The sequence below is a fragment of the Ischnura elegans genome, chromosome 2 (genome assembly GCF_921293095.1).
Source record: "Ischnura elegans chromosome 2, ioIscEleg1.1, whole genome shotgun sequence".
NCBI classification, from domain to species: domain Eukaryota; kingdom Metazoa; phylum Arthropoda; class Insecta; order Odonata; family Coenagrionidae; genus Ischnura; species Ischnura elegans.
This window is the reverse complement of record NC_060247.1, coordinates 35,527,648-35,550,012: the sequence shown is the minus strand read 5'-3', so window position 1 is coordinate 35,550,012 and position 22,365 is coordinate 35,527,648. Positions and strand designations below refer to the sequence as shown.

The window sequence follows — 22,365 nt, the reverse complement described above, 5'->3', positions numbered from 1 at the left end:
CATCATGTACCTAGAACTCGACTGCATTTGCAAAAAGAATTACTTACACGAGTAGAAGGGGCCAAGTGCTGTTATGGCAGTCAGAGGATTGAATTCTTTCATCTATGCATGGCATTCTTCATTCTATTTTCAAATCCTATTCATCGCGTTGGTAGTTGTACAGAAGCAGATGTTGGTGCTATCTCCTTCAGGAATGCGACCTGTAACATAAGAAATAAGTTATGACTCACCGTAGTGGACGTAGGAGTAAGTATGAATTCTATTCAGTTCGATGTTCTCGATATGAATCCTAGAATTCATGAACGACTCAGTATTTGTATACCTTCTGAGTTTTCTCTTGTTGGATTGGGTATACAAGTAATAGCCATAAGTTCGATGATCATCCTTAATATAAGTTAACAATGTTTGACGCAGCTCTCTGTTTCGTTCTCCAGTCACTTGGCCTTTTCAAAATGACTTATTTCTTTTCTTTTACATACTTTATAATCTGTCCTATGCTACTCATTTGGGGCCGTCCTTTGCCCTTCTTCTTTTTCTAGTGTCCTTCTAAGATCAGGCCACCATGTCTCATTAAAGAAGAAGTTTTTAGAAGACTTCTTCTTTCCTCTCTCTTCTTTGCACTTCCTCATAACTTGAAGCGTCTTCATCTTCTTGTCACTTAGTCATCGATGAATTGATTTTTTTGTAAGAGGAGGGCCATTACACCTGTGATGCGTGTAAAATTGTGTTGCTGAACCCTCTTTTGGCATGGACAATATCTTCAATTCTGAAGACAATAATTTCTCCTTATATAATTATTTGGTCATGATTTCAAATTATGAGTGCTGCGAAGTTTAGGTGCACATTGAAGAGTTCGGCGCGTAAAATGTTGACTTCTCTTCAATTAAACTGATACATATGAAACATTAATGCTGATATTTTTACTGTTCCATAGTGTAAAAGTGCTAAATATTTTGTTGAATAGAAAATATAAATAATGATTTTTATGATACTTCTAACTGACGCCTATTGTGGAGTGATGGAAATTGCAAAAATATTCAAAATATTAAATTTAGTCTGCCAAAGAGAGCAAAGATGGTTTTCAACACGTTATTTTGTTTTATTCATCATTTCATCATTAAAGGTCGCTTCATCAAGGGCAATCCCTAAGTTGTTCCTGGAACGACGCGAAAGCTTGAAAGAAAAAAACAACGGCGGCTCAAGAAAATGACAATTGAAATTATACATTTATTCATAAATATGATAATTTGCATAATTAGATATGTCGATAACTATTACATGTACTATGTGCGGTTACTAATTTGAATAAGATCGTACGCAACTCCGCAGGACTCCCACGATTAGCTCCCTATCCATTTATTAGTGGGTAGAATTCATTGCATCGGAACAACGGAAGGACATACCAAGGCTCGGGCACAACATATAAGTCGTGAGCAGACCTCATTCCTTAACGAAGCACTATCGGAGCAGAGGCTTCAATCGCCACCTCAAGTGGCTAACTTCGGCCGCCTCGGTATAAACAATAATAACTTGTGAGGTCACTCCATCGGTCCCCTTTCCCAACGTCAATCCTTAACTTCTTCTCAAGGAGTTTCGTGAATACGGTCCTCTTATTCCTCCTCCCCCTTTGTGAACGTCGGAAAGAATTGGTTCCCAAACTCTCTCAAAGGACTCCGACATTCCGTTCTTCCTTGGCTCATCCTTATTCCACCGCTGACAGACATTTTAACAGACCGTAGTTGTATAGAACCTAAGCTGTCTTTGAAGCGTAGTTTTTTTACTAGTTAATTTATGACCTCATTGTAATTGGTTAATTTCAAGTAATGTCATTAATTCAGGATAAATTTCCTACCCTATGGACAGTTTATCGAAAAATTAGTAGAAATAAATCCATTCCAAAAATAGTAGTGGAATATTAAAAACACTTTTAGTTTATCATGGCTTGGTAGACTCTCTACAAATTCCTGAAATGGAAAAAGTTTCTGATACACATTTGCAGTCACGCCGTATTAAAATTATGGAATGAAACCTGTCCACATGCCTTGTTTGAATCTAATTCGGTAATTATTCTACTTTAATAATGTTATGTTAATTATTATTACAGAGCTTGAGCTGAGCGAATAATGTGGGTAAATTTTTCTCGGGATTCCCACCGGGTTAATGTTTTTATATCGGCCAACGTTTCAAGTGCCGTCTCGGCACTCATCTTCAGGGCTAAAAATCTAATAAATGTATACTCATCTTTAATTCATCAGATGACTTAATACTGTGAACCCTGAGATAATAATTATATGTGGTAGTAAACCCCCGTATATTCATCTCTCTCTGCACATCAGTTGACAACTACGCAATGAAAGTGTTTTATTCAGTATAATACTGTATGCACGTCATGGAAACAATTAATTAAGTCAAAGAAGTTGGGGGTTAATTCATCACTTGCTAGCCTGTTTTATTATACTGATATTACCTTATTGATTAGGGTATGCCTATTGCTGAATCAATGTTTATGTACAAGAAAAATTCCATAATTACAAAAATATTCTTTGAAATTATATAAAGGATATGATGTAGTTAAATTTTAAATAAATAAGAAGTTTTTGTCGTGACAATTTTGATATTTACTTCATCAAAAGCTGATTTCAGTAAAAGAAACCACAAAAATTATTTTATAAAAAATCATTATTTTCATCAACCCTACTCATAACGGAATGAAAATTTGGGTGGTTTACGTATATGAATAGTAAAACCACCCGTATACAGTGGGCATTAGGTTTACATGGTGTGAGTTTTTTCTTATTGCTAGAGTTGTTGGATAATAATATATAATTCCACGTAACATATGTTACAGACGCTTTCGGTATGATTTCATTAATCATCGATTACGCAGTTGGGACTTTTCTCGCATTGAATCTAATACCATATCTTTGCCGCCGTGCAACTAGTATCTTAATTTTCACTGAAAGACAGTCTGATGCTAACCCTGGAAACAATGAATTTTACTTTATTCCGTATTACTGGATTCTCATTCATGAGACTTATCAATGCAATCAAGAATCGATACAAATTACCTCTGAATCACAAGTATTGATTTCCTTATAAGTCTTATGTATGCTTAAAAATAATGACGTTTTCTTAGAGGTAATAATAAATAAAACTGTAATTTTTTGAGAAAAGCATAGATACCTACTTATTAAATTAATTTTTTCTGCATTTTTAAACTTTTCACTATGATTTTGTTTAAAATGTATTAATATATATGAATTATTTTATGGATTGGTGAAAAGAAAATCATATATTGCTTAACTATTGTAAAAATTATGAAATTTTCCTGAAGGTTATCATTTCTTGAAAATGAAAGTGTTTTTTTAGATTCATTAACTAACAAAACATTTTATCTGTTAAATGTTATTCACGTCGTTATTTTTTCATGCCTTTCATATTTCCGTGTTATTCGGGGCCATGGGCATTTTAAGCGGCCAATACCATCTGAGAAATACTCTCGCCGTTGCTCTTGGCTGCGCGTTAATTTTCCACATCCCCAGTAGTAGTCTTCACCTTCCTTCGCCGGGGGATGTTTTTATCCTCAAGATGCCCTTCTGGACCCGGATTTCTTAATGCCTGAAGGGTTATCTCGCTGCTTGTCGGGGAACCGGCCCTGCCGAAGCTTTGAGGCTATCATGCCAGCAGCTATTCCAGGAGCTGCGGTGTCTGCTTACCTCAGGCCTCTCAAGCCGCCAGCTCCGCTCCTTCCAAGCCCTCTTGAGGAGATACATGCCCAAACCCCATCTCCTGTGGCTCTTTTCTCACAAGAGCTTCCCTCCCGTCTCTGTGCTTCAACCTACGTTGCCTCCTCCCACTCAAGTGAGCGCCACGCCATAAATAATACGAATCTCTCTTATCTTCTGAGATTCTTCTCTTGACGCACGGGTGACTAAATAGTTTAAAACAGAAGCGAGTCGAACCTTTTAGCCGAGGACGGATTCCTGTGGATCGTTTATAGTACGGCTCTATCCTAGAAAATATCCCACGGAACTTAACGGGTCTTTTAATGATGGCGATGTATTTTTTCCCAGATTTTCTGGGAATAATAAAAGTTAGAAATCAAGTGAATATTTATTGTTTCCACTCAATCCCTGCCGTGTTGAATAATGGCGTTTTTTTATTCTTGATTTTCGTTATGAATCAAAGGCCATTTTTCGGAGTGTGAGTTAATATGATGACCTCGGTATAATTCAAATTTTCCGAGTTTCTATTATGACCATTTTATTCCTGTGATAAATATTCAGCATATCAATGATTTCATAATTCATAATTATTTCATTACTTACGTAGAGCTGCGAATTTTTTAAATTCAGTATCATGAGGAAACGTTACGGTGCGCACGCATTGGCCATGAAAATGTTTCGTAGAAACAGGAGATTCCGGTTGTTTCTAGTGATATAGTTGCACAGTTAGTAATTTTATTGCTTGATAAAAAATATACGGAAAAATGGAATACAATAAGATAGAGTTGTAAATTATTTTCTACTTGGTATCGCAAATCTGACTTTTAACGTAGGATTTTGATTCAATTTACCTTATGTTTCACCTTCTCCTTCATCAGTTTGCGATCCATTGTGCTGGTATTAGTCCAAAACGTTGTGTTAGTGTCCATTAGAGTCTGAACATTTGTTTTGTGAATATATGAGCTTCTAATGAACAATATTTCTCATATCGACGTCGGTGGGTTCAACGTTCAATTTAGTATCTGAAAGAAAGCATAGGTACACGTTATTGAATTGTAGAAGCAGTATGTATAAAAGAACGTAAATTGGTGTAGTAAAATTTAAACAGACTCCTACGAGAGATTCTGAAGGTTTCCCAACTTGGGTTTCATTTAAACCTGGAAATATGATGTTTATGACAGACTCTTTCTATGCAGGTTTATATCGATTGGTATGTTCCACTATTAACTTAATAGCTGCATATAGGAAATATATATTTTTTCCACTGCTGTATTTACATATATGCATGTATTGCCTTACTGCTATCGTAACATGATTCAATTTTACTTACGATCTACCACAGTACGTCACGGTGAATAATTATTAGCCCCTATGACCATCTTACTGAACGCCCCCAATTGACTTCATAAATTGGATTTGTTAATTCGATCGATATTTTAATATCATGTATGTCTATCCTTAATTTTCTTTTAATAACGATGATATAATGTAGCCCCTCCCATTTTTTTACGAATTAGGAATGTGGCTAATGCTACCGTCATATTTTTAATTGGTCATCATCCAGTTGACGTTTGATGTTACCTCATAAAGGAGGTGGGATGAACGAACCTTAGCATATGGCAAGTGATGTTTGCGATATTTCAGCCTGATAAGAAGTCTAAATTGCAGCATGGCGCGGGAGAAGGTCTCTAAGACGATGATTTTTCAAAGATTTTCTGACAATATAGTTGATAAATTAAAAAAAATATTTTTTTAAAGTTTAGTTAAAACGTTTTAATGCTATGTTAACTGACAACTGCAGGGTGATCTATATGAAATAATAATCAATCATGGCAACAAAGGCCGCTGGTATTCGGGGTGTATATGGAGAGTAGTGATATAAAAACTGACAATGCTCAAGTGGAAATGAACACTGGATTGGTAAACTTCTTTGACTTCTTTGTCTGATGTTGTTTGTAAAGGGCAATCATCCAATCCATTTGAGTAATATGCTGTCAATTATTATCCCAAGGTAGATCTGTTCCATTTATATTAATTCAGTCCAAAGAAAATTCTCCTTGGATTCTTTGAATCGTCATAGACAGTTGAAAATTAAAGTTATGCTTAATAATATTGCATTAAAGTTCCAAGAAGTTAAATTTGTATTAGAGATGCCTGGTATTTTGTTCTTAAATATGTTACTATTTTTTTCCTCTTCTATTCTTGACCTTGTTTATTACATTTAATAATATTTCTTGGAGTTTTAGGTCAATGTAAAACAAGTTATAGCCAACGTTTCGATTTATTTAAAATTATCCTCAGGGCTATGAAAGAGAAAACATGAACAATATAACAGAGATGACAACGATATACAATATTTTTACATAAAAATGTTACGATCGCGTTTTTTATACAGTAATATAATTTAAAGAATACACATATATATACACATATATATATATATAAGAACAGAATAGAATACACAAAAAATTTTGGCATACCTCTTAACTTTGTACATATTTATTGATGTTGTGTTACTAAGGTATAGCCACACCTAGTTACCATTAATTTTGGTTGAATTTAATAAGTAAATTAATTAATTAAATATGCTGTTTTCTTAGCTGGCGTAATCCGGGTAGAACAAGACAATGAATAATAAAATGAATAGTGATATCGATAATGCTCAAAAGTAGGAGGAAAACATTTTTTCCGTTGATTGACATTAGCTCGTTTGTGGAAGAATTTTATAAATTATTCTATAAGATTCGAGGTCTATTTACTTACCCTAAACGTTTGTTGGTATATATGTGTATGCAATGTCAATGTTTATTTCTCTGAGTTCCCATGCGCATCGTTGTTTGTTATTTAAAAAAAATATCAGTTTCACTTTGTGAATCTTACAACAATACATGTGCTTTTAAGATTCAAGCTACTTATTAATTTCCATCCAGCTTGAAAACCAACCCGAGACGACAGTTTTCAACTGCTTATAGTGCTGATCTTATCTTTTTAATCTCACAGCTGTTATCCGCTATAGTTTTTTCTATTTTTTCATACATTTATTTAAAAGTTATTTTTGTTGAAATGCTATCAATTTCTCGTGCTATTGCGTACAAAACTTAAAATTAATTATTTATTTTTTTTTCATAAAACTCCAGTTTTTGGGATAATATTTTACTGTTAAATAGTTTTTTCCGGCTCCAATTTCACTGCGAAAATTTTGGTGCAAGGCTTTTCATTCAATAGATATGTAGTGATAGATATGGTAACTCTTAACAACTTCCTGTTTACGCAAGTCAATTTGTCGCAAGGATCGTTTCAGCTAATTGGTTTGGAATTGGTTGCTCGTGGCGTTTAAGTAGATCACTCGGTATAACTGCGTCCTCTTCTCCTGAAGGAGCCCTCCCTTGTATAGTAGTAAGAACTTGAAGAGAGAGAAGTCGAGATGAGTACTCGCGGTCAAGTGATGTTCTCCTCTCGGAGAGCGTTTGAAGGGCGCCTCTAGCCTCTGAGGGTCTCTGTAACACCTACTTTCCTTACCCTCTCAGCGTGCTCCTCAATGTTACTCGACCCATACTCGAGATATAATACCTTGGGAGAAGAAGTTGCCGTTGTTTGCCCCCTTGCGAGGCAATTGGCGACTCTCGAAGCTCTCGAAGGGCGCGTTGCGGAGTGGAAGGGCAAAAGTGGAGGCTCGTGCTGATTTGAGTGGGAAAGCTAAAGGTCTTGGCCCCATCCCTCTTAATCTCTCCTCTTTTCCCACTTATCTACCTACATAACTCGAAATTTTGTAACTGGAGCTCATCGAACCTTCTGCAGAATACGATTAATTAAAAATGGAGTGGGACCTGTAGTCAAAATACGTGAAAAATAGCTAAAGCTCTAATTCGCTGCCTCGGGCGTGACTACGATAATCGAATAATAAAATGAAATGCAAAAAATTGTAATTCCTGAACTATTTAATCTTTATCTTCGATGAAAATTTACCAGATGATGACGTCGTTCCTTGGTCGTACGTACAATATTAAGTTTATGTGGAATTGCAAAGTTTTTTAAAAAAATATTTCATTATAAAGCTCTTAATTATTAAGTATTAAAAATATCTAAAATAGTCGTACCTAATTCCGCTTAAATGAACGATCACCGGTTGTACATGTGTTTCAAAAATCACTTTTAGGCTAACTAATGATGCCATGAGTTCCAAAACGACCCAATTTCACCTGGCACGGATTTGAGATGATCGATTTTCATATAAATTTTGGGGGTAGTATAGCCGTTGCTTTGATATTTTCCCTGAAAATATTTTTTATTTCTGCACATCCATTCTCAGGGAGAAGCTGAGGTGATCGCTTTAGTAGGTTTGAAGGTGTGCAGAAATGTTCAGCTTAAAGCCTTTCTGAATGGACTTGTGCTATTTGGAATTCACGGCTTCAATTAAATCAAGCAGGGCCTTACTTCCTCATAGTAGGCAAGTGTAATTGGATGCGAGCTGTACAATTTCATTCCAAAATTATTTTTGGAGGATTACTTCCATCTTCCACGTTAGATTTACCCCTTTTCTGTAACCTGTGAGCTGGTGTTTCAGGATTGAATCTACTCTCTCAGAATGAAAAGTATCTTGAAAATGATGTTCCCTAGATGAATTAAATGATGTCCATATGAGAGGAAAGATTTTTCGCATTTAAATTCCAGTGTGGAGAAAGCGAGATGATAGGTTCAAGCGTGTTGACCTAAAAGTATGAACTGTTGAACTCAAAATGACTACTTTTCCACGTTCATGTGTTACATCCTTTGGATTGCTATTGGTAAGGATTCTTAAATAATCTATGAAATAAGAAATTACTCTTTATTTGCTTATAAAAAAACATTTTCTCAAAGCAAAGGTTTAACTATTTTATTCTATGGTTTAGCCGATTTTAGGATATCTCTCTCGATTTTTGCTGTTTGGTCGTCTTTCAATTTTGTCATGCTGATTTGTGAAATGAAGTCATCTAATTTCAACCGCTTGATAATGTAGTAGCAAATCTTAGCCATCATGACAAAATATATGCTCTTGAAAGCCTACCTTAGAAAGGGAGCTTTCCTGCCACCTCCTGATGTTTCGTTCCTTTACATGAGTGGAAGTAATTTTAATATGCGTGCGGGGTAATATAGGTCAGAACTAAGGGTCAAGAAAATATCAAAACGAATCCCATCTCTTTCCTTATCACCGATATTTTCATTCATTTCTTTAAAAAGTCGCATGTCCTCAATTCTTCTTTTATTCATATAGTTTTATTTTGTTTGGATTCACATTTTCCGATCCATCACCTCGATTGCTTTCCATTTTGACCAACTCATAATTCTTGGCAGCACCAGCACTGGTTCTCTGCCCCTCATCTATAAATCTCTGACCTCTCCACCAGGTGCGGATCCAGGATTTTTTTCTGGGAGGGGCACAAGCAAGGCCGTATCCAGGATTTTGTTCTGGGTGGGGCACAAGGATACCTCGTAATACAAAACGAACGCAATGATAATGGGACCGTATTAATAATCATGCATATTTTTGAGGGTCTGGGGGGGGCACGTGCCCCCGTGCCCCCCCCCTGGATCCGCCTATGCTCTCCACCCTCAAGTCGGTTCCTCTTATAATCGTCCCTCATTCATTTTACTTGCTCATTGAAGACGTTAAGGTTTTCTTCCTGAGTCTTGCGTGCCATGTTACCTTCTCTTAACAACTAGGTACCTTAGTAATTTATCAGTCATTATCCTATATCTCCAGTTACTACCCTTCTTCAAATACACCTCTGCTACGTCCAGTTAATTTTCATACGCTGCCTTGGTGGTCCATTTGATGCCAATTTCAAGGGTAACACCATTACTATCTGTAACGCCGTGTTTTTAGTGCTGTTTAACTATTTTTTGTGGTTTAGGGTTTGATAATGCCTCTCATCACCTGGGGTAGAGGGCAGTAGCTCTTCTTCGTATGTGTGATGGTGGGCGGTACAGCGTTACATTTGCGGCATTTCCCTACGGGCGTGCACGGAAATATATTCAACAGGTGAGATACCAAAGGACTTCGATAGGAACGTTACCCCAATGCACAAGCGAAAAAAAGCGAAGAACTGTGAAAATTTTAGGACCGTAAGTCTGACAGCATATGCGTCGAGGGCACTGCAAAGGATCATCTATGTAAGAATGGAACGAAAAGCAGAAGAGTACCTGGATGAGGACCGATTCGGATTCAGTAAAAAACCAAAGGAATAGAGAAACAATATCTGCCTATAGGCTGTTCCTAGAGAAGAGAATGGAAAAGAACAAGCCCACGTCCGTTGCTTTACTTGACTTGGAGGAGGCATTTGGCAACGTTGGATTAGAACACGATTCATAATCCTCAAAAGGATTGGTTTTCTTTACAATGACAGGAGAGTCATCCACAATATATACAAAAACCAAGTAGCGGTGATAAAATCAGGATCCAGCTATGAAGAAACACGACATAAGAAAAGAGTCAGACAAGGCTGTGCTTTGACATTCGTTATTTTCAACCTTTACATCGAGAAAGCCATTAATTAAATCAAAGAAAACAGGAGTGAATAATTTTACATTTTAATCTATTTCCTTCTCTACAATCGTGTAATGAATGCAATCGTCCTTTCTTTCCCCTTGTTCAATCGCAAATTACTTATTTCACTTAATTTAAGTCATTGTTAGCTTTCATCAGCTGACTTGGAAGCTGATCAGTAGGTCATAATATCAGTATCATCTTTTAATTTTTTATTGTTTTTCTCCTATTTAATTTACAATCATATACTAAATTCATCCTCCAAGATGGGTCTCCTCAGATAATTCGTGAGGTAAATTATCAGAAAAACCTATTAGTATGTGAACTAATTTTGAAAAAAGACAGAAACGGGTCGTAAAGGCATTTTACCTTGAAGCTGTATTGTGTGGTTGTACAATTATTGATCGAATGAATAAAATTTTTGTTATGTAAGCAGGAGAGGCCTAAATTACTCGAAAGGTATAAAAAAAATTTCCAATCATCTTTATCCCCAAATTATTCACACTTCACGAGATCATCCCGTTCTATAAACTGTCAACAATTCGGAGTTACATTATAGGTTTTGAGAGCTTTCCGTCGCCGTTATGTTATCGTTTACCGATCGAATATGTTGTGAATTGCTAGATGCAGTGTTCCCGCAATATCAAGTGGAATATTACAGCCAGTCATCAATTTGGGATGTGGTATCATTCAAAATGAGTCAAAGTGATATATGAAAATCATTTTAAAAATTTATTTTAATAGCCTTCATTGCATATAAATTTCAATTTTTTTAATCAATAAAGAACAATATAATTAGATAAGTCAACTTCCATTACAAAAAAGCTCCTTCTCGTACGAAGCAATTGAAACATTAGACCAACATCAATAAAATTAGAGCTATGAAAAACGTAAATATTTGGTACACTTAAAAATTAAAGAGCATGAAAATTATATCTACGTTCTCTTTTTATCACTTTTATAATTTTCACGAAGACGTTAAACCGTAAAAATGATAGTCATTTTGAAATCGACGTCGCCACTCACCTCTCTCGTAAGAAACTAGTGAAACACAACAAGAGTCCAACATTTGTTAATCAGAGTAGTCAAAAAAGTAAATACTCGGTAAATTTTAGAGTAAAAAAACCTAAAGATTATATTTTACAGTCTCTCTCTTTATTATTTTCATCACTTTGGTTGTCACCAGGCCCTCAAACCGTGAGAATGCGAGCCGTAGTGAAATTGGCGCCCGTTCGCCATCTGTTGATGATCTGCTCCAACGTAGCTCGCCGCGTCCGAATGGACCTGCTGCTGTCCCATGCCACCGTAGTTCGACCCTCCTCCGCCGCCCCCCTCGTGGAAAAACTGCGTGTGCTGTATGTGGAAGTGGTGGCCTCCGGCGTGTTGATGGTGGGTGTGATGATTCGGCAGGGGGTAGGCGTAGGCGTGGTGATGCGACATGTACGCAGGGGGAGGGGGCAGTGTGGTGCACTCCTGCATCTTCGGTTCGCTGAGTTCTTGAGGGCCGTTGGAGCACATGCTTCCCGGGGAAGAAACGGTGGATCCTCCGCCGAGGTTGTCGCCGTCGGGTTCCGCGACTCCGCCGTCTCCTCCCGCGCAGCACTCCCTCAAGGATGCGTTGGATCCCATCGACGTTGCGGACCCCCCAATCGGCGTGGATGGCGGCGAAGAGTTGTTTCCATTCCCGCACTCGTGCTGGTGGCCTCCTCCTCCGCCTCCGAGGAGCTGCGGTTGGCATGGCTTTCCGTCCATGACAAGCACGGGGACGGCGACCCTCTTCGGGGTGTGGGGCCTCGCGATCTGCGGTAAGGCGTCTGCGTGTTGCTCCTGACGATGGTGCTGCTGAATGTTTTGGTGACCTATGAGCGAGGATATTTAGAGAGATGTATAAGAATCAATTAGTCTGGAATCCCGGGAAATGTCGGAGTTAGCCCAACCAACCAGTAATGTAATTCTTAAAAGTTTCCGGCTAAATGGAAATGGAAGAAATTAAAATTTGTGTGAATGGAATAATTTTTCGGGTTATGCTTCGAATAAAGGAAATAAGATGTACTGACTGAGTAAAATATGTATCATCTAGGTTTCTCTGCAAGTTTTTTGAGAAACTCAGTATCTTCGTTGATTTCTACCGGCGCACAGTGGGCTAGAATCGAAAAAAAACTTGCCAAAGCTTAAAAATCAATTTTTTTGAGCTAGGAAGTTGAAACTTCGCATTCATATTCTAAAATAAATTGTGCATAACTTTCCAGATTATTTTTTTTCCTGTGTATTCACGTTAATAATATATATGAGGTCAAAGTTGAACAAATTTAGCGAAAAACGACCACCCTCGATTTTTACTGAAAATGTCCGACTTTATCCTCGTGCAGTGGTTTCATGAACAGTTTTATCGACAAAAATGTTATACCATCTTAATTTAAATTTTTTTTTCTTTCATTTGAAGGGTTTTTAAAGATTTTGTTTCATCAATAACCATAGATATATAACAAAATGGCGGAGCCTGTTTTCAGCCCTTTTTTTACATAAACGTAGAGAAAAAGTAAACATTACCACGGACTTTCGCCAAGTGATTGATACCACGTCGTTCTAAAAAGCCTCTACATTGTGGATCTAAAGTAAAACCTTGCATCAACTTGCAACCCCGAATTTTAAATCGTTTTTTCGAGCGTGCGGTCGACTCCGGTTCTGGCCGACGGCGGCGGAGAGTACGGCGACGCGGCAAGCGTGTGGATGCAATATGGTCTCATTCACTTTTATGTGTGGATAACAGATATAGTAGTGATAGAAAATAAACACCAGAAAGTAAAATTAATAAATATTGCTACGAATGACTCTTATTATGCAATCGCTGAGCACTGCAAGAGGTGCACTGAAAGGTTTCTTTCTTTGAGTGCATTCCTGTACTACTACGGAGAATGGACTTATTTGATCTTAAGAAATATCTTCGTGGTGAAGGGGATCTTTCTGCAGGAGATGGAGTGAAATATAATAAAAATGATGCCATGGATTAGTGACCGAAGATAAGTAGCGTTTGGTTATTGCCTCCGAATTCCAGATAATTTGGAAAACAAAACTCTCCCATTTTCCGTTCTCCTCTGTCACCAACTTGTCGCCATGAAGTGTACAGGAAGTACGCACAAGAACTGATGTGCTCTGAGGAGAAACTCGTGAGAGGAGGAAAAACGATGGTGAAAACTGAGGACACGCGATCCTTTCCAACAGCTTAATTCATAAAGATGAACTGTGAAAGTTCAAGTTAGTGTTTTAGTTTTACAGGGAATTTGTTTTTTTACATAATAATTACGATTTAAATGGACGTGTTATGGCCTTGCAAAGCCATATTTGTTTGGTAAAAATATCACTGTCTGTGGTAACTAGGACACATGCTGAAGCTTAAAACTTTTCACATAGGCAAAACAGGGGAGGCTATTGGAACTACACATCATAGATCCGTTGAAGAATGTAGTAGAGAGACGCTGGTAAAGAGAGAAGAAGCCTTATTTCTTCTAGAAAAAATGATTTGAATTTCCTTGGTGCATAGTGATGCATACCTTCAATTTAAATTGAAGAAAAATTCCTTACGTAGTGTCAATATAGTTCTTAGCTAAGAAGACATATTTCTAACACTTGAGAATTAAAAGTTCCATTACCATTGTAGTGCAGTGTAGCTGCGTGCCTCGTCTCTACAGCTTGTTGGTTTCCCCCGCCATTGTTGTTTCCCAGAGTTGCTTGTTGAAGGTTTTGGTCCAACCTCATCCGCTTGCACTTGTAGCGGCGGTTTTGAAACCAGATCTTAACCTGTGTCGAGCTCAATTTGAGCATCTGGGCCAAGTGTTCTCTCTCAGGAGCGGACAGGTACCTCTGCAGCTTGAATCTCAATTCAAGTTCGTAAACCTGTGCCTGAAATACAAATTATCTTTTGAATCCTCTGAACTGGAATGATTTAACGGAGAGGGAGGTGTGTCGTTACATTTTTGTAATTTGTGTCACCCATCGCTCACTTATGGCCTGAATAAATTTCGAGGGGTAAGATAGAGGGGTACGTTTCGTTGGAGTTCATTTAGAGGATAGTCTTAAGACTTTCTCCGGAAAACAATTCATGGGGTTTGAATCCTCTGAACAACCCCCTTACCTTTAGAAAAATCTGAAAATAGCAGCTCTTTAGACCAGTGGGTAGATGTTCAAATGTTTCATTATTTATTTTGTCTTGGCCGTGCGTTATGGCTGGACATTAAAAGAACATTATTATTGCCGTTATAAATATATTACTATCCAAGAGACTTGGAATGGCGGAGTGTTTACTTAATGAATTTAATTCCGGTGATTTGGGAGTAAGGTGTAGTATCACTCAGGGTGTAGTATCTGCACTTTTCCACCTTAAGTAGTATTTTTCTGAATTATTTGATGAGTCTCAGTTAGCCCAGTTAGAGTAAATGGACTCCCTTCCTATGATGTATGTATTTCTTGTCACTGTCTTTTTATGGTGTCACAATTACTCAACCATTAATTGCACCTCATTATTGATACATGTGAGTGTGAATGTTGTTATTTTGAAATCTGAAGTAATCAAACATTGGAAGTTAATATGACAGTTCATCAGACAGAAGCTGTCGCAAAGCATTTCGGCTGCTTTCATTAGGCTATAATTCGCTTAAGCATCCATGACAGTGAATTCTTCTATAGTGATAGAAAATATCTGCTTTCGAATTGGTAATTTATCATCACTGGAGGTGCAAATCAAAATTTTATTTGGCATTTTAAATACTGCGTTACCATCGATTATTGTTGAGATTTATTTATAGGTAGTCGTAAGTGATAAATTTGTATGCATATTCAAACTTCGTTAAAAATATGCTATTATAAGGTTTGTAACGTGAGCGTAGCAAGCAATGAAATCGGACTTCGGAATTGGAATAGATGGCCATCATGAAAATAAAATTCTCAGGAGACGAAAAGAGAAGCTATTTGTTAAAAAAATTATTCATTGTAAAACTTGTTTTCAGTGGCGTCCTAGGAATATGCTCCACATAGCCTCATCCACTTGAAATACGTCATTCGCTGACATTTCCCAGGAAAGGTTTGCTCAAAAGTAGCCTTCCATTGAGAAAGTTTAATTGTAGTGATCAGCCTGAATACCTTAATATCTAGACTAATTTTCTTGTTTGTTTTCTTGGTGAATCGATTTTTTCATACCTGTAGTGAGTTCGGTATTCGTATCTATTTTTTCTCAATAGTATAGTTTTCTCAACTCGGAATTTGTTTACCTTCACTCATGTTGTTTATCCAGGCATAGCACAACTTAAGTACCTGAGTGTCATTGCATTGTATTTTAATATTCACATTTGTATCTATTGCCACCAGTAACTAAAATGTTGGTTGTTACCATATCTAAAATACGGCATATCGGTGGTTAAGTTCTAACAACACGTATCTCAAAAATTGCAACTTTTCAGGAGAGTAAGAAAAAAAACGATTAATTTTTTCTAAATGTACGCTAAAATTAAGAACCAAAAATTCATAAAATTGAGCAAAAAAAGAAGCATACTCTTGCCAACAAAGAGTTTTTTTTTGCTTGAATTATATTTTTTAATTTTATTGCACTTTGTTTAAGATGCCTATGTCAAACCGGCCAAACGTGTTGTTAGAACTTAGCCTTCGATATATGGGTATTTTAACTATTAACGCGTTAATTATTTCGTCAGATACCCATTGTTGTGGTAAGGATTATATAATATCTAGTTTAATTACTGGCAATGATGGTACAGTGACGAGACTGTTATAGTAAATTTGCCCTGTATGCCACGCCATCATGTGCGAAAGCAAAGAAAAATGAAGGAACCCCTTACCTGGGAAAATAGAACTCTTGGTTTCCGCTTTGCTCTTGGCTTGTGTTGCGATCCCTCCTGTGAGTATCCTTTCTTCGACTCAGTTTTCGGGGAAGATATGCAAGTAGAGGTCCCTGTAAAGGAAAATATTCGATTTCTTATTGAGATATCATGTAAAAATAAATCTGCTGGAGCTATGCACTTTATTTTTACCATTGGAGATAACAGAAGCAAGCCGAAAAAATAAAATACATCAGCAACTAATATGAAGTTGCGTACGTACTTAAGATATTTAAAAAAATATATAAATCATGAAAAATCTGGCAGACTTGTTCCTTTTAAATATAATATTTATTTCTTAGGTGTTAATCACCAAATGAAGGTCTCCAAAGCACAAGAGTGCTATAAAGGTAGAAACATAAATTACAGAAAATGGTTGATGAATAGCTTAATTTTTACATATCTTCTTAGAAAAATGATCAATTTACAGGCTAGTCAAAAAATGGTTATGCAATACTGCGTGGCCGTTAAAGGAAAATTCTCGATATCGCGGTATTTCGGTGAAAAACACTCTAAAAATGTCTTTTATGGTGCTCTACAGGGAGAATTCTGAAACACTCGTACTTCCGGAACTATGACTCAGTTTTCTGGTTTGAGTAATTCAATGAGCTTGCTATAGACGCGTTGGACTTGTTGCGATCAAAGTTCTGGCGCCTTCTCTCTTCAATAATGAAAGCACTGCGAGGCTATCGATAAGTCACGTCAGATTGACTCATACTCTTTGGGGAAGTTCCTTTATCAGGCGCTACGGGGTATTTGGTTGACCATGACATTCTGAGAATACAAAACGCCAATGAAACTGATGTGGAAACATTTAAAAAATTTGCATAGAGCGTACTATGTTTTTGCTTGTGCGAAGTAGCAATTTATTCTCATATATTTTATTACGTAATATTCTATGTTTTTATATATATTCGAGGTTAAGACACTTGTCATAAATTTCTGATAATTTATGGTTATTTCTGATAATTTAGACAGTAATTAGTATCAATATGTATATTAATTAAGGTATGATTAAATATAGTATGGTATTTCCTGGAGTATAGGTTATTTAAACAGAAGTTAGCAGCCAACGTTTCGATTTATTTTCTTAAATCATCTTCAGGACTATGTTTGAAAAAGTGTGAAACAATATAAAATACAGAGAATAAGACGATACACAATATTTATACATAAAGAAGGAACAATTGGTTTTTTTTAAATAATACAATATAATTTAAAGAAACATGTATATATAAACATATATATATACATGTATATAAAAACAATTTGAAAAATTTGGTAATACCTTGAAGAACGGACTATGACCGGGGTTGTTGGCTTACCACGGCATTCTCAGAACGCAAAGGGCCCATAAATTTGATGTGGCAACATCATTTATCAAAAATGTTTTTACTTTGCATAAGTGTGTAGTTCATTTAAATGTCTAAATAAGTCGTAAAATTATATATTGTAGATAAATAAGAACTTTTACGGAAACAACAGATAAGAAGATTTTACTAGGTAGTAAAGTTTTAAATTTCCATCACATATTAATGATAATTCGTGATTTTAATAGAAATTTTAAACTTTCTGCTATTTTAAACTGAAAATAGATTTCCACAATGTTACTGAGAACAGCATTTTACGTATTTGAAAGGAATTACAACGATACCCTTGTTCACAAAGCCAATTTTTAAATAGGCATGATATAAAACGTCATACTATGTGTTCAACACACTGTAATATGGCATGCGTGGAAATAATAGTTCATACGCAGTATATGGCATGGACAATTTTACATAGATTACTAATATTTACTATATCATTTATTAACCGCCATTCAAGCAATTTCTCTTAAAGGTTATGCATATTGATCTAGTGGAAATAGTTGTAGAAATGTATGTAACATTGACACAAATTACGATTTTGGTGGAAACTCAATCCAGGAAAAATACTATTTGTGACAACTTTTAGGAAACCCATCATCATGATTCGTCAATAACCCTAAGATTAGTTTGACGCAGCATCCCATTCCTATCTCCTATCCCTTTACCCAGTAGACACAAAATATTGCTATAGTATTGATTTGTATTCATTTGTTGGCCATGTTGTTGGCCATGCATGAATTTACTTATGATACCAATGCACAATGATTATTAGAAGTTTATGATATTCCCGTGTCATATTAATTTTTTACTCTCCAGTTTTATTGATGATTATTCCCCCTGAATCCCTTCCATATTTATCTTGAAACGGCGCAGAGAGTTATTAGCATTTCAAAAATAGGATGCATGCACTCGTTTTGTAGCTATTGATAATTCACATTCATTTCGATTCGGAAAAGTATTAATTGAAGTTATTACTTGAATTAATGCTCTTGGAGTCATAGGAACTCTTCTGGATGTTACCGAGTTTTTCGAAATCCCTTTTAGTAGCATCTTAATAAATGAACGAATCTATAGCTGAATTAAATTTTAATTAAGTTAGCTTGAGCGTAAAAAAACTGACTGCCTTCTCTGACTTCTTCAGGCCCGATAATTATCATTGAGAAACTGTGATAAAATCAACCGTTGAGCGCCTCGAGCTATCACGCATAAATTATATAACAACAGCAAATTATGTTCAAAGGCTCAGCGATTGAGTTTTTTCTAGTTAACTGAAGTTTTCAGCCCTGTGGAAGACAGAAAATTGGTCGACACGTCCCCCGAGAATTTTATGTTGCGCATAATTTTTGATCGATACTCACGAGAAAATTATTACATGCAGTGCCATGCGGTCAAACAGATATATTAATTAATTAAGTGTTACTATTGACTAATAAAGATGAGGTATGTAGTTTTTGCCATTTTATCCTTATGAAAACACATTCATCGTTTAAGTTTTGCTAAAATTTGATTTTAGAAAAATGAAGACGATTAAAAAAATTAAAACTTCGATGTTATGTGCTATTACATGGTATAAAGATAATGAATGAAAAAAATTTACAACTCCACAAAAGTTTAATGCTGAAACGACATAGGTTTGCGCGTAATCATCGCGCCACATCGAAGCAGTATTAAGTTTATATGTAATTATATTATTTTTTGTATTTCAAGAAGTTAAGTCGATTGCATGAAGTCATGCCCGAAACAACGAATGGCATTAAGGTACTTACGGAACAACGACAATTCTCCGTCTCCTAGGCCATCCTCCGTTTTGACCAGTCCTTTCCCATCTGCGCCTCCCACTTCTGGAAACGGCGGGCAGAGGTGACTCAGGTGTTGAACGTGCGGCGATGTCATTGGCGGCAGCGGTTGGGGTGCGTGGAGCGCCGCCGTCGGCTGCGGTTGGGGCGCGGGAGCGGCGGGCGGTGGCATCGCAGGCGGGTACACGGCACCAAAATCGCCGGACATCGGACACTCCTTCAGGTAGGGGTCGTGCTCCCCCAAATACTGGGCCATCGTCACATTGGGCACTGTGCCTTCGATCTGGTGATAGGCGCCCGGCGTCCCTTCCAGCATGTAGCCGTCAGTGTCCTCCAAGCACAGGATGTCCTTTACGGAGAAGGGCGTGGCGGGTGCAGATATTTGACCGCTTAATTGACTGGATAGCATCACACATGTATTCGTTTTGTTTGCACTGTCTCCTCCGCCCTCTCTTGCGATTGTTTCCCGCGCCTTTTATGGCAGCAGCCAGCAATGTCTCCGCGCAGTTCTCGGTACTATTGTTGTCTTCGAATCGTAAACAGTAGATTGTTCGCGTGAAAATACCTAGTCAGATAATTTCACACAAAAATTTCCAAATGTAAATGATGGAACATGGAAATCTTCGAACAAAGGCGAGGCAGCTAATCAGTAGAGAACATTTTGAGAGAGCTTGCGAGAGAATCCTTGCAGAAAAATCGTTTAAAATTTCTGAAACTTAGTGCTTTTCTTTACAGGTAGGAAGTAGTCCACTGGTACAGCAAAAAATATAGTCGTCACTTTCTAATAACAATGCGAGAGCCTGTCTCCTGCGAGAAGTTGTCTATGATGAGCGAAAAGCAGTTGATAAAAACCCTAGATTCTAGTAGTACCCGTTAATAAATCAATATCAAATGATAAATCGCTGGTAGCGGCAGAATTTTCTCGCTTTTGCTTTCACCCGAGCAAACTCTGATCCTTTTCGTCGACCACTTCCTCCGCGCAGATCACTTCCAAGATGTCCTTAGGCGCGCGTTTTGGTCCATTCGTGAGGATGCCCCTGCGTTGACTGACTGACAGTCCTCGTCTGCCTATCCTCCTAAGGCCAGTCTCGGCTTCACGCACACGCACGTCCACGCTCAACTGTTCACTCTCTCTCCCTTAGACCATTTAAGTAAGTAGACCTGCCGTTCGGGCGGAACGCTGTGGCCAACATCGCACGGCGGGGAAGTGAGTGGGATGAGGGCGCGTGACGTCACGGTTGGGACCGCAGACGATATTCTGTATGCGCGCTTGAGATATTTTAACGCTCATCCGCTGCAAAGTCGCTGAAAAGTGACAATATTGGGCACGCAAAATGATTATACACTTAATAAATATATTTTTACGATGAACTAAGGCATTTTATAGCCTTGATTGTGCGCAAAAAGCTAAACAAATCAAGATAAAGCGAGAAGCGATCGCATTAAATAAATTGATTAAGAATGTCATATGTAAACATGGGCGTACCCAGCGAAGGGCAGGGGGAGCAGCTGTCCCCCTAGAAGCAAAAATCGCAAAAGTCTTTAAGCAAAATCAGTACTGAATTGAAACGAAAGTATTCAACAAATTTTCTTCAAACCAACGAAAAATGATATGTATTAGTATAAGATAAGTAACTGAAATAAAACTATTTTTTCAAGGAAATAATCTCATAAACTAATAAAGCGCTGTTATAATTTTCTTATAATGTTGGTTTCATTCATCTTTTCCATGCTAAAATGTCACAACTTGGCTTGCCCCCCCTCCTAGATCATGGCTTCCCCCCCTAGACCATGGCTATCCTCCCCCTAGACCATGGCTTCACCCCCTCTAGGTAAAAAGAAAGGGTCCTGGCAAGTATCACGTAATTTTTTCCGCAAAAAGCAGTTTATTGCGATCTCGGTAATCTTCAATAAAAATAATTAAACAAATCGTTTTATTTATAAACCCAACACAATGAAGCCTAGATTAACGTATTTACACTGAAAATACGTATTTTGAAAAATCCTACGTGAGATTAGAAAGAAGGCAAAATCCCACGATATCTCACAAAGGATGAAGGGAGGGGTCCATAAAAAGGCAAAATTATTTTAGAAATATTACTTATTACTAGTAGATTAACCTAACGGTGACATTCCTAGAAAATGAATATTAAGACTGTCCCAACGGTCGTGTGTCATTTTTAACCCGTAATTTTAGTAACTTTGCATCGAGCAATATTCATGAAAATTGGCACACTTATGGGGAAAGGTCCTAAGTTTTGTTGAGTGTAAGCAAAATTTTACAATTTTGACCTTTTGACCTCACAATGTGGGTCCAAACCAAAACTTTTAATTTGCCTTATGTGGTTTTAATCTAAAAAAAATCGAGATAGAAAAAAGTCTACATTTCATTGACCAAGATGTCAATTCTCAGGTTTTCAAACCCGAGAAACCCGAAAATAACACTTTCATTTACGAAAATTCAACCGTTGACCCAGTTAGGTCATCGTCAAGGTCATAAGGGTGGCAAAAAGAATAGCAAATATGATGCATTAAAACTTAAGTTTCGTATAATTTTTTCTTTGGCATATTTCTTATATTTGAGTGATTTTTTTCTTCATTTCTTTTGCGGAAAAGGTCGTGAAATTTTTCACACGAATTTGTTTAGTTATATTTCACACATTGAATTGCTTTTCTGATGCACAAACTTCATTTACAGTAGAAAAAACGAGTTCAGTCGCAGCAATTGCTTGTGGTAAGGGCAAAGAATATTTCTTAATTTTAGGGCAATATTGTATGGAATATGCTTTGTTTCAAATGATGAAATCTTTATAACCATTTGTACTCTATCAAGAATTGTGCTGAAGCCCAAGATTTTACCCTTTTTTAACCAATATATTTTTTTAAATAATGATACCTCATTAAAAAGATCGTTTTTGGAAATATTATTATATGGAAAATTTTATGCACAATGATCGAATGATTTTTGAACATCATTCCAATTAAGTTTATCTTTTAATGTAATCCAATGAAAATGTTCAATATAATTTTAATATAGCGTCCACTCTTCTAAATAATCTTTGCAGT

General features: G+C 36.9%; 1 protein-coding gene across 1 annotated transcript; it reads right to left on the bottom strand.

The window, feature by feature from the left end:
* Positions 1–10,975: 10,975 nt before the first annotated feature.
* On the bottom strand, positions 10,976–19,708 carry LOC124174205 (homeobox protein Nkx-2.5-like). The gene is made up of 4 exons (XM_046553302.1): positions 19,270–19,708; positions 16,095–16,207; positions 13,899–14,148; positions 10,976–12,107 (listed from the first exon to the last, which is right to left on the bottom strand). Exons 1-4 carry the CDS (start codon positions 19,706–19,708, stop codon positions 11,428–11,430), a joined length of 1,482 nt encoding a protein of 493 aa, XP_046409258.1. The 3' UTR covers positions 10,976–11,427.
* Between the last annotated feature and the right edge of the window lie 2,657 nt (positions 19,709–22,365).

Coding starts and splice junctions, on each gene's coding strand:
- LOC124174205 (XM_046553302.1), bottom strand. CDS start 19,708: ATGCTATCCAGTCAATTAAGCGGTCAAATATCTGCACCCGCCACGCCC. Junction 14,149..16,094: donor CAAGAGTTCTATTTTCCCAG/GTAAGGGGTTCC, acceptor TTTGTATTTCAG/GCACAGGTTTACGAACTTGA. Junction 12,108..13,898: donor AGCTACACTGCACTACAATG/GTAATGGAACTT, acceptor CCTCGCTCATAG/GTCACCAAAACATTCAGCAG.